Source organism: Podarcis pityusensis (genome assembly GCF_964106645.2).
Source record: "Podarcis pityusensis genome assembly, chromosome: 16".
NCBI lineage: Eukaryota > Metazoa > Chordata > Lepidosauria > Squamata > Lacertidae > Podarcis > Podarcis pityusensis.
Genome location: NC_138041.1, coordinates 12,237,748 through 12,250,297, shown reverse-complemented (window position 1 = coordinate 12,250,297; position 12,550 = coordinate 12,237,748). Strand labels below are relative to the sequence as shown.

Genomic DNA, 12,550 nt, shown 5'->3' with positions numbered 1-12,550 from the left:
TTGTGTTATACATAACTATAATGGTAACGTTTATCGAATATATGGGAAATAATTGTGTACAGCTGAAAACACTGGCAGCATTAAGATAAATTCAACAGTGTAAATAAGTTTTGATGGATGCAGTAATGGAATACTGAACGATATAGTTTCTATGAAATAGGCAGGGATTCATGATATGTAAAATGAACCATGGAAAGAGAAGAAGGGAAGTCATTGATAACTTAAGGATGTAAAATGAGTATTTTAAATTGTAAAACAGAAAATGTAATAATAAAAAAAGTACTGTGGGTTAAACCACAGAGCCTAGGACTTGCCGATCAGAAGGTCGGTAGTTCGAATCCCCACAACGGGGTGAGCTCCCGTTGCTCGGTCCCTGCTCCTGCCAACCTAGCAGTTCGAAAGCACGTCAAAGTGCAAGTGGATAAATAGGTACCACTCTAGCGGGAAGGTAAACGGCGTTTCCGTGCACTGCTCTGGTTCACCAGAAGCAGCTTCGTCATGCTGGCCACATGACCCGGAAGCGCTACGCCGGCTCCCTCGGCCAATAAAGCGAGATGAGCGCAGCAACTAATGGTCAGGGGTCCCTTTACCTTTACTGTGACATAGTGGGCACAATCCATGCTAAGTTAGATGAACATCAGTTGGATTTATGTTTTTAGTAACTTAGCTCAGTAGTTTCAGTGCTGTGGGGGATAAATGCAGCTAACTTTGACTGCAGTCTTAACCTCTCTTACTTGGGAGTAAGTCCCATTAAATTCACTAGGACTTACTTCTGAGCAGACATAGGAACGTAAGCTTTGTTTTTTTAAAAAAATAATATTTATTGATTTTCCAACCATTTACACACAATAAAACAGAAAAAACAAAAAAGAAAAAGCAAAGAAGAAAAAGAGAAAAAACATAAGATTAACAAAACAAGACGCAAACCATTTAAAGCACAAAACAATTTCAATGTCTTAACTTTCATTCCCTTATTTCCACGACCTCCTCACACCTCCCTTTTTGTATTCCACTTCTATTAATTGTTTCAGCAATTCCTTTCCATCTTCCTCTGTTTTCTATCCTATAATTATCTTAACATATTCTAATCTTATTTTTCCCTTTAATACTCTATTAGTCTATTTATACTTAATTCCTTATAACATTTCTACTAAAGCCATATAACTTCATTCCAACATTTTTCTAACATTCATTATTTTTGCAATATTTCTATACATAGTCTTAAACTTTTTCCAGTCTTCTTCCACCGACTCTTCTCCCTGGTCTCGGATTTCTGCCAGTCGTTTCCACCAATTCCATATAGTCCATCAACTGCATCTGCCATTCTTCCTGAATAGATAAATCTTGTGTCTTCCAGTACTTCACAATGAGTATTCTTGCTGCTATTGTTGCATACATGTGACAAATTCTATCCTTCTTTAACACCAATTGACCGACCATGCCCAGAAGAAAGGCCTCTGGTTTCTTCAAAAGGGTATATTTAAATACCTTTTTCATTTCGTTATGAATCATCTCCCAGAGTGTCTTAATCCTTGGGCATGTCCACCAAAGATGAACTCTAATCCTCAAATTCGTCTGTTTTTCCTTAAGTTCAGTCATAGCGAGCGTCAACTTATGTTCATCAAATTGCCTCTGTAGGGCTGGGGCTGTCTTTCTCTTTCTCTCCAGTTGTGTTTCTGTACCTTCAACAGCAACAGCTTTTTCCTTGACTTCCTCCACAGCTTGCCATATCAAAATAGGTTCTTGTATCAATTTCTGGGTGGTTTCTGTATTGGTATTGTCCATACTCCCTGCATTCAAGTCAACCTCAACAATTGAAACGTCCACTTTCGCATTTATCATGTCCATTTTCCTGTGAAGCTGATCCAATGAGTCATTTATCTTATATAATGCCGCCACCAAAGCCTCTTCTGTCGACATTCCTCTTAGTTTCAAATGTACTAGTACAGAGACAGCAACAAAAAAAACAAGAGGGCCTAATATTAGACCTCTCCTGGATTGTTACCAAGTCCTCCCAGACCTTAATGTTTTATCAACAGTTGACTGGTCTGTTTTTCCTCTTCCATTTACCATAACATTTGAAAGATTCAAGGTTAGTCCCAGAGTCTCACGGTTTTTAACTTGCAGCTGGAAATTCCCCTAGTCCAACTCTTGTAAATCAACCAGTTTCAAAGGCTTCCACTAGGGGGAAACAGTTTCTATTTGTAACAGGCAATAGTATCCTCTTTTAAGCAATCCGAAGTTAGTTTCAAATTAGTTTCAATTTTCAGTTACTTTTACTCCTTTTTAAAGCAGCCGGGAACAGTAGAAACAGTGTATTTCTCTTATTTAGCTAGCTGTCAATGAACGTTCTAAGCGCTGTCAATGAACATTCCAAGAGACGTCAATCCTACTAGCAGCCCGTTTCCAGTGTCAGAGCGGCGGTGTTTTAAGCCTCTTCGCTCTCTCCCGCAGGCATACTCAATCTGCAACTTCCCCCTCTCTTCTCCTGCCTCCAAGAGGGGGTTTAATGTTCTTTACCATTGGAAATTTGATCTTTTACAAAAGACCTTCCAGGGCTCCAGCTTGCAACTTTATTGCCTCAGTCTATTTACAAAAAGGGAAGGCGGACTTCCTGTTTTGAACCTCCCCGTTACGATACCTAATTAAACTTTTAGAAATCCAATTCTTCCGTTTCAGCTCTACTCACGGGTAATTACTTTAAAGTCAAATTGTCCACAGGAAAAGGTCAGCGCTCTCCAGCAACAGCTATGCGGCTTCACTCTGTGGAAGAAGCAGACAATTCGATGCACCGCACCGCTCACCCCACGTCGCTCCGGAGCCCCAAAAACCGGGGTTCCCCATGAGTGGGGGAGGCGCAAAAGGTGCCCGCCGAATCCCACGTTCACAGGCTTCTCCCGGCTGTGATTTTAACGGGTCTCCGCCTTCGCCGTGGCGGCCAGACCCAGATTTCCACGGAGCAGATTCCTCCCGGTCAGAGGCATTCTGTCATTATCGGAGGCGCCTCCCCCGGAAGTCGGAACGTAAGCTTTGGTCCATCTAACTCAGTGTTGTCTGCACACCGACTGGCAGAAGCTCTCCTGGGTTTCAGGCAGGGAGACTCCCCCAGGAGATGCCGGGGTTTTGAACCTGGGACCTTCTGCATGCAAAGCAGATGCTCTTATCACCAAGCTACAGCCCTTTCCCAAACACAATGTGGTTAGGATTATGCTGTTACATTGCTTCTGTATAAGGCGCTATCTTGCAGACAAATAGCTGAGTGCCTCCCCACCACCCTGCTGTGTTCTTGATTAATTCTAAACTACTTAGAAGTCATTTTGGCATATAAGCAGGATATACATTAATAAATGAATAATTGGCCCACCAGGCTTCACACAATGCATGGTTTAAGTCTTCTTTTCATAGCTATACCACTGTTTCTGGTCCACACCAGTGATACAATTTTCCCATGTTGTGTGTTCATAGAATTGTAGAGTTGGAAGGGACTCCAAGGGTCGTGTAGCCCAGCTCCCTGCAATTCAGGCCCCACCCCTCAATTGCTACCACTCCCACCCCTTCCCTCCACTCTGTTTTCACATTCCTGGAATGATATTTCTGTACCTCTGTGCGTGCACTTAAAAAAAAAAAAGTCACAGGAAGTGTGCAAGAGCACAAGATTTCCAAGGGTGCTTCCAGACCGTTGCTATTTTGGGGTGGGATTCACTCACATTGTGGTTGCACAGTTGGATGTCTTGCGCAGTAAGCCTGATTACTTTCAAAACCCAGACTTCCTGAAAACAGGAAAGGGGGGTGGAAATCCATTGGAAAGTGTGGGATTGCTTGCTTGCTTGGTGCAGCGTCTTCCCCTGAAGACTTCCCCTGAAACAAATTGGGACCAATGCTCAATAAACAAGTCATCCAGAAGTGCCCCAAAGATTACCAGCCCTTAGTTACCACGTTCTGCAGCAGAGGCTTGGGCTTTTTTGCGGTGTGTGTGTGTATGTGTGTGTGAATATGTGAATATATTTTATCATGGAGCTTAAAACAGCGCCCATGTGGTGGCCACCAATTCAGATGCTGATCAGACTCAGCCTTGCTTAACTTCAGGTAATGGTCTGATGTGTCTTACAACCTTGCCCATCACTGCTTAGAAATTTTCTCATGTGGTAAATAAATACCTGAAAGAAATAATAGATTTGGTTGTTTTGGGGGATTTTAAAAAATATTTTATTTTATTTTACAAAAGTTTACTGTCTTTGTTTTGAAAGGAGTGGCCTGGCTATGTAGGGGTGAGTGTGAGCATTAGCTGAAGGGAAAAGATGATATCCAAAACTCTCCTCCACCCTCTCTATAGCACAGATTAGCAGATACCTTTCAACTTTATAGCAATCCTTGTGGGATGAGGAAGCAAAAAAAGGCGTGTAAGAAGTCAGAGAGTTAAACCTGTTTTAGTGACCTAATTGCTGTTTGTTTTGCTGCTGCGCTTAAGGAATGCCAGGAGTTCATCTCGCCTTGCTCCCCACCCCCAGCTCCATTTGGGAGTATAGTTCCCCCACCGCCCCATTGCCTGATGAAGGCTAAATTTGGGCTTAAAACAGCATGGTAATGAATGTTAGGTCAAGTGGAGTTTGTCAGGGACTTTGACATGTGAGACAGACCATGAAGAAAAACCAAAGACATTCTTGAAGTTTTATGGCTTTTTAAAATTTTGTTTGAAGATAATCCTTATTTTACTTACTACGTTCATCGAGTTACGTCTGTGTAAAACAATTCATATTGATAAGCATCTGCAGGCACAGTTCTGCGGCCACCCCATTTAACTTTTCTTCCAGTTGCACAAATCCTACTATGTAAAACATTCTGGCTATTCTCCTTTAATTTAAAATACCACAGTCCACTAGGATTCCAGTTGTCCCCACTGAAAAAGAAGGTACTCTTGTGTGACTTGTTAACCCCAGCTCTCTTATAGGTTACTTAAGACAGTGTGAGGTAAGAGTCCTTTTTGGGCACCAAAGCCATTGGGTCAGCCTTCCCTAACCTGTGGCCCTCTCGATGTTGCAGGACTGCAGTTTCCATCATCCCTGACCACTGGCCATGCTGGCTGGAGCTGGACTGAGAACTCTTCTTGAGAAGTTGGAATGTCCATAGATAGTCCGTAACACCAGAGCTGCTCAGCCAATAAAGGTTGGAGGTAGAGCTTGTCTTCTGAGGGCCAGTGGCTGTTATGTGGCATCAGGACATCAGAAGTCCATCTAGCAGAGTGGTGGGGTACCTGTGGCCCTCCAGATATGGCTGGGCCTCAACTTCATTCATCCTTAACTACTGGCCATGCTGATGAAGTTCAGCAACATCTAGAGATCCCCAGATTGTGTCAGAACAGCATCAGTGCCATGAAGGCAGCAGGAGACAGTATGAGATTGGCCAAGCCAGGTTTAATATTAGGAACTTGGCCTTTTGACCTTGCTCATTCAACAGAGCAGACCATCGTTTAGGGAACAGCCATGGCTCAGTAGTCAAGCCATGTATAGGCAGGCCCAGGAAAGACTGTTCTCTGAGACTCTGGAGAGCTGCTTCCATCCCATCAGTGGATTGAGGGACCTGTGAGGCCCTCCAAATGTTTTTCGGACTCCAACTCCAGCCAGTGTCACCAATGGCCAGGGATAGTGGAAGCTCCTTGGGTGGCCATCTGTCATGTATGCTTTAGCGGTTGGACTTGATGACCCTTGGGATCCCTTCCAACTCTACAGTTCTATGATTCTGTGAACATCTGGGGGGTCCCAGATTTCTCATTCTTGGTGTAGACAATATTGAGGCAGATGGACTGACTTCCTGTGTTTGTGCACAATTGCCAGGCCAGCAGTAGCCTCTCAAGGTTTAAATTCAGCTGGTAAAATTCTTGTGGCTTAGCTGTTAGCTCAGACTTGTCTGCCAGGTTACAGTGTGCTCCCCTGGGTTAACCCAAGACCCCCTTCCCCTTGAATAGGCTACACTGGACTGAAGCAACACTCTGTGCCTTCGGTATTTCCTGTGGGGGTTTAAGCACAGCATGCAACCGACAGCTTCAAGGTTGTTTTGTGTGCAACCGTAATACCCCGCAGGGGGCTCCAAGCCTGCGCATTTTAAGCAGCTGTCAGACGCTTCAAAATATTCCTTGCCTTCACCCCTGCACCCTGTGCCTTTATTTCTGTTTTCTTTTAAGCAATTGTTGCTTGAACTTCTTTGGTCCTAAATTCCTCCAGTCTTCACTTCTTGAAGTTCTCCCTGGGGTGCAACTAACCTGGCCTAGTTTAATAGGTAGTGCTTGCTGGTAAGCGACCGGATTACTGTGAAAACAAATGGCCTGTGGGTCCCAGCTGCTTTGTTTACTTGTCTTTTAAAAAAAAGTTAATTTAAAAAAGGGGGGGGCAGAAATGATACTAGCAATAAAGCTGGATTGGCTCCCATTTGCTACACTGGCTGAAAGGAGCAGTGAGGTTTTAAAAGTGAGTTGCAGCCTAAGCCTCGGTGTGCATGAGCTGTTCTAATTAGCATTTGTTTTGATTAGTATGGTGAAAGTTGCTGCAGGGACTGGGAGTCGCAGACACTGTGCCCTTACAGTTGAAATTTCTCCTTGGGGATATGATGAGCAAGTTCTTTCCAAACCCTTTTGCTTTTTCTAATATGCAAACTTCAGAGTATGTTCATGTTGCTGCTTGTTCTGCATCCGGTTCACCCCTATTGCTAGCTTTTCAACTCTAATCTGCACAACATTAGCCACCATCCATGCTGATCCTGTAGTTTCTTGACAAATACTGCTGTTTGATGCATTATTTTCTCAAACCAGCTTCAATCCGACTAGAAAAACGAGTCAGCAGTGATGTGAACATCACACACACACCTTAGCACTTTATGAATGGAGGTGCAAAGTGAGCTTGGCAAATTGTGGCTTACGTCAGCCACAGTTGTGACCTCAGTGTTGTGGTTTGTAGAACTATGGTTTGCCCAAACCATTGTTTACCTTGCATGAACAAAATAGCAAACTGTGGTTTGCCACAAATCGTCAAAAGAGGAGATACTATAGCCATCTTCAAATACCTAAAGGGCTGTCACATGGAAGCTAGCTTGTTTTCCCCTGCTCCAGAGGGAAGGACTCGAACCAATAGCTTCAAGTTATAAGAAAGGAGATTCTGACTAAACATCAGGAAGAGCTTTCTGACAGTAAGAGTTGTTTGACAGTCTCCCTCGGTAGGTTGTGGACTCTCCTTCCTTGGAGGTTTTTAAGCAGAGGTTGGATGGCTGTCTGTCATTGATGCTTTAGTTGAGATTCCTGCATTGCAGGGAATTGGACCAGATGACCTTTGGAATCCCTTCCAACTCTACAATTCTATGCTTCCATGAAACAGTATTGAAAGAGGGGTTGGGTATAACCATTACCACAAGCGCAAATCGTCAGGAGGGCACAATAAAAAGGATGCCTGGGAGGGGACCTAAGAGAGCAAGGACTGAATCCCTAGTCTCCTTGCTCCATTGCCTTTCTACCTGCTTTGAGACAGAAGCCCTGGTTGCTCTGACAAATGGGTCAGAAGGTTTCACTGTCCCTTATCTAAATCTGATTGGGCTGTGCCCTCTGCTTGAAGGACACGGGTTTTCATCCAAAGGGACTAAATTGAGCTCTCCTGGGTCTACCAGACCATACAGTCATGTTAATGGAAGGCCAGCTGGCTCTTATCATTCCCTGATGAGAAAAGATTGCTGTTCCTCGATCAGTATTCCATTTTATGAACACTGCTAGAAGAAAGTGCTATTAAGTTATTTTTTGGAATAAGGTTCTGTATGTGATTAACCTGCTGGTAAACTGTCCCAGCCCTTTCTGGAGAAGCCAGGGATTGAACCTGGCACCTTCTGCATTCAAAGCAGATGCTCTCCCACTGATCCTCGGCCCTTCCCCAAGTGTTAGCTGCTGGTGCCTACAAAGCACCTACAACTGCCCTTTTGGGATGCTTGGCTTGGCCTCTTTCTATCTGATTGTTTGTTTGTTTTGTCCTGATTAATGGTGTAGAATTTATTTCCATGTGCTCCACACTGTAATGAGCCAGATGGTGTTTCTGCAAACTCTGAAACAAGGAGAAATAAACACTTAATACTGCTGAGTTGGCAGAAAGGAAGAGATGGTGGTGGAAACTCTCTCTCTCTCTCTCTCTCTCTCTCTGTGTGTGTGTGTGTGTAGAAGTACCTGGCTTACCTCTGAAATGGAAATAAATACAGTGGTACCTCAGTTTTCGAATGTAATCTGTTCCGGAAGACCATTCGGAAAAACATTTGGAAACAGCTGCGCAAAAATTGGTCTGCCAATTTTTTAATAGAGAAAATTGAAAAAGATAACATATACACTCAGCGGAAGCTGTTGGACTTCCAAGCCGTGTTCGAAAACGGAAGCATTTATTTCTGGGTTTTCGAAGTTCGAAAACCAAAATGTTCGACTTCCGAGACATTAAAAAACCAAGGTACCACTGTAAACGGAGAAAGAATTGCAATGCGCTGGGTCCACTGAATTAATCTGAAATGAGTTTAGCCTTATGTGGTGGGGGCCCAGCTGACTGGGCTCTGACTCGGGCCAGCAAAACAGTTTGCTAAAAATACACTGCTAGTCATCCAGGCAGTCAGTCGGTGCCCTTTCTCTCGGGGCAGTTTGCTCAGTCAAGGAGATGCAATCACTTCATGGAACCACAGGACTGTAGAGCTGAAAGGGACCCCCAAGGGGCTTTTGATCCAGCCCCCTGCGACGCAGGAATCACAGCTAAAGAATCCCTGACAGGTGGTCACCCAACCTCTGTTTAAAAACCTCCCATGAAGGAGAGTCCACCGCCTTCCAAGGTGTTTGTTTAAAAAGTGTTTTCTTTTACCTTTGCATGTACTCCCCCAACTCCCCTCTGCCTCCCCTCTTCTTCCTGCATTGAGAAACCAAGGGATGGCGAAGTTAGAGGGGGTGACGATATTTGGGGGAAATACGATTCCTGCAAGCAGACGTTTTCTCTAAAATTGTGTTCTCTTGAATCCCAGGCGTCCCAGCATCTCCGGTGGGTGTGGGAAGGGGTAGAGCTCAGGGGCGGAGTGTCTGTTTGCATGCAGGACGTCCCATGCAATTCCCTACATCTGCAGGTGGGGCTAGTAGAGACCCCCTGCCTGAAACCCTGGAGAGCTGCCGCCAGTCAGCGAAGAAAATACTGGGCTAGATGGACCAATGGTGTGTGACGCTCAGTTCAAGGCAGCCTCCTATGTCTGTCGTGTTATATTTTTAACTTCACAAGACTGTTATCCTGTGAGCGGTGGGGAGAGGTTACAGAGAGAGGATTTGAGCCAGTGTAAGGCGCTTTGGGAAGCCAAACAGGTGGCAAATCCTTCTTTTATCTGTAAAAAACGGCAGGAAAATGACAGCGTATCCGTAACATCGCAAACCCGCTCCCCCCTTTTAACAGGCCTGCCTCCCACTGAGATGGTTTTCCTCTGCTTGGTTAATGTTTGCTTCAGCACTTCAGCTGTCAGGGTGGGGGCTGGCGGCTGGCCAGGCATGAATTTTGTGGGGTGGCTTGCTGATTTCCTCATCCCCATCAGCTCAGGAGCAAGCTAGCCGTCAGTGTGGCCTGGACCTGGAGGAGACAGCGAGAAATCATAATGATTATTTTGTTGTTGCTGAGAAAGGGCAAAGGGAGGCACGTTGATGGTTTTGCGGCGATGGGACGTGACAGAGAAAGGGGGGGGGTCACAGGGTGGTTGCCATAGCAACAACTCAGCCGAGTGACAGGGATGCAGATGGAGAACTACATCTTTATAATTTTTGGCTCCTGATTAAAGGAGTGCCTGACTGAAGCCAGGAAGGGACCGGTGTTCCCTGACCGCTTCAAGGTCAGCGGGAGATAACGGCCATGGGGCTCCTCCAGATTGGTGGGGTTGTGTGTGTGTGTGTGTGTGTGTGATAGGCTATTCTGGAACATGCCATTGACACAATAATAGTGCATTGGTGCTGGATTTATACTGGACTGTCCACACATAATTCCATTCTATTCCATTCTATTAGCTGCTCTGCAATGCTTTCCCAATGTTTCCCGCAGTATTGCTGTCCAGAGGGGGGCACTCTTGCGCCGCAGAGCAACGAAAGGGGGACAAACCAGCCAGCCAAACACAAGAGCATTTGCAGCACAAAAAGTTGCAGGATTTTAGCAGGAAGTTACAAGGCACGCACTGTTTGGAAACATAGCGGTCCGTCCACCACAAAACCCTTTTCAGGCACAAACAATTATGGAAAGTGGGATTGTGTAGAATTGTCCCAGTAACAATCACAAGCCCCACGATGGGCAAAAGATTCCTGCATTGCAGGAGGTTGGACTAGATTACACTTGTGGTCCCTTCCAAATCTACAGTTTGATGATTCTATGATTAAATACAGAATAAAAAGGACGTCTGGAGGGGGACATGTTTTCCAAAGGTTTGCTGTGGATTCTGATAATTGTTTGGCTCTGGATTAACACTGGGAACACCAGAGGCAGCTGTCAGGCAACGGGCCAAATTTGACATGTTAAAAGGTCAAGGGTTCAGCCAGTATAGCCCTTCTGCCTGATGTACTATTTTTCTAGAAGCAAGGAAATAAGGATTCCTCCTACTTCTCTGGGAGTGAATTCAAACATGGAGTCTTGTGCCAGCACTGTGCAGAAATGAACAATCAATAGCATTTTCTGGGTGGGTGAAATCTGGGGATCATCTAGTCCACTTTCCTATTCAATGGCAGCATCTGATATGTGTGTTTTAGTTAATTTAAAAGCAGCCCTAAACTACTTAATAATTAAAATTCTCTAAGTGGTATACAAAAAATACAGCATAAAAATAATACAAGTGTGTCCTAAGATGAACTACGATGATGTTATCTCCCAATGCTTCCTACGGCTGTTATGGGGTTGTCTTGTTCTGTTTTTATGGTATAATGCATTGATGTTTAAAATGTATTCTTAAGTACTCGGAGATCTCCAGGTAACAAGTCTTATAAATAACAACAACAATAAAGGTGCACCATAAAAAACAGGAAAACAATATTTATAAGCATGATCCAATCTTATGGGTCAGAGAAAGTCCAGGCATAAATAGACATCTGAAGCAGCTGACGGATAATGCAATCATAATAATTTACTTACATGTTTTCTTACCTGTACTTTAGTGTAAGATCCCATGCTGGGTTGCAGCAGTTTAAAAAATACAGTATTAAAAATAGTTCAAGTCAAATTACAATCCCAAGAATAGGGTAAGTGGGTCATAACACACACACACACACACACACACACACACACACAACCCTGAAGACACATCGCTTTATCCTGGCCTTGGCCTTTGACACCATATATATATATATATGGTGTCAAAGGCCAGGGTAAAGCGATGTGTCTTCAGCATACGATAAAAGCTATATAAAGAAAGGTGCAGGACACACCTCTGTGGGGTGGGAATTCCACAGCTTAGGGGCTGCCACAGAGAAGGCCCTCTCCCGTCCCACCGAACTTCCAAGGGTGGTGACCTTTCAGATAGTTGGGGCACCTTAGATTGGCCTTGAAAATGAACTGGAAACCAGTGCAGCTGTATGGGAAAGGGAAGGGCTGCCACAACTGAAAGGAGCCAAGTAAAGCACAACCACCTGTGAGTTCCTGGCCAGAGTTCAGCAGATCATGGAAATAATGACCAGAGGCGCCTAGCCTGCTGGTTCTTCCAGTTGGGGTGGGTGAGACTCAAATCAGTCGTTGACCAGTCTATCCCTGCCTATCCTGACTTTGAAGACCCTCACAAACCCTGGACAATCCTAGCACAACAGCCCTTATGCTGTTTCCAAGTTTTTAAATAATTTTTTTCCCCATTGGGGTCCCCAGTACAAAGTACACAAGGCATTCACCAGAGAGGTGCCACTTGGTGACATGGTGCCCTCTAGATGTTTCAGGACTGAATGGGACAGTTTGAGAAGATCAACTTGTTTTCAAACCTGCCATCTCAAGGAAAAATCCTTTCGGGGGACTTTGCCAGTGCTTCCTGATGCACATCTTTTAAATAAAATAATCTTGGCTTGGCAGCAAGGCTCTCGAGGTCACCTTATCTGAGCCACTTTTAAATTTTGGTTTCACTCTCCCAAGTGCAGCACGGGGGATGTTCATTATGCTGGCCTAATTTACAAGGCCGTTGTACGGATTACTGAGTCAGTCTATGCCTGTGAAATGCTTTTAAGATCTTAAAGCACCACACAGACTTCAACTTCAAATCCCAGATGCCTTCCCTTTCTTTCTCTTTCCTAGGTTGGCATCTTCCCAGGACCAGGGTGTGGCGCTCTTCGGGAGGTCTGAATATGACATTAGCCATTCCCTTTTCCATGTGCCGTTGCTGCTGGCTGTGCCAAAGTGCCAGGCACCGGGTGTTTTCTACCGCGTTCTGCAGCCGGTGAGTGCTCTCCTCCTAGCTCATTTGGGATGTATTACAATGCAGGGCCTTGAACAAAGCTCGGGACGAACACTATGAGAGCAGACTTCTGATGATGCATTGGCAATAGTGTGCCCGCCATACACTG

The 12,550-nt window shown here is 44.7% G+C and overlaps 1 protein-coding gene across 2 annotated transcripts in view; it reads left to right on the top strand.

Moving 5' to 3' along the window:
* Positions 1-12,550, top strand: part of DNAJC4 (DnaJ heat shock protein family (Hsp40) member C4) — a 41,399-nt gene that overhangs the window by 599 nt on the left and 28,250 nt on the right. For both annotated transcript variants that reach the window (XM_080985546.1, XM_080985547.1), the window contains exon 2: positions 12,282-12,423. In XM_080985546.1, coding sequence (XP_080841672.1) covers positions 12,282-12,423 — 142 coding nt within the window. The remainder of the gene's footprint in view (positions 1-12,281; positions 12,424-12,550) is intronic.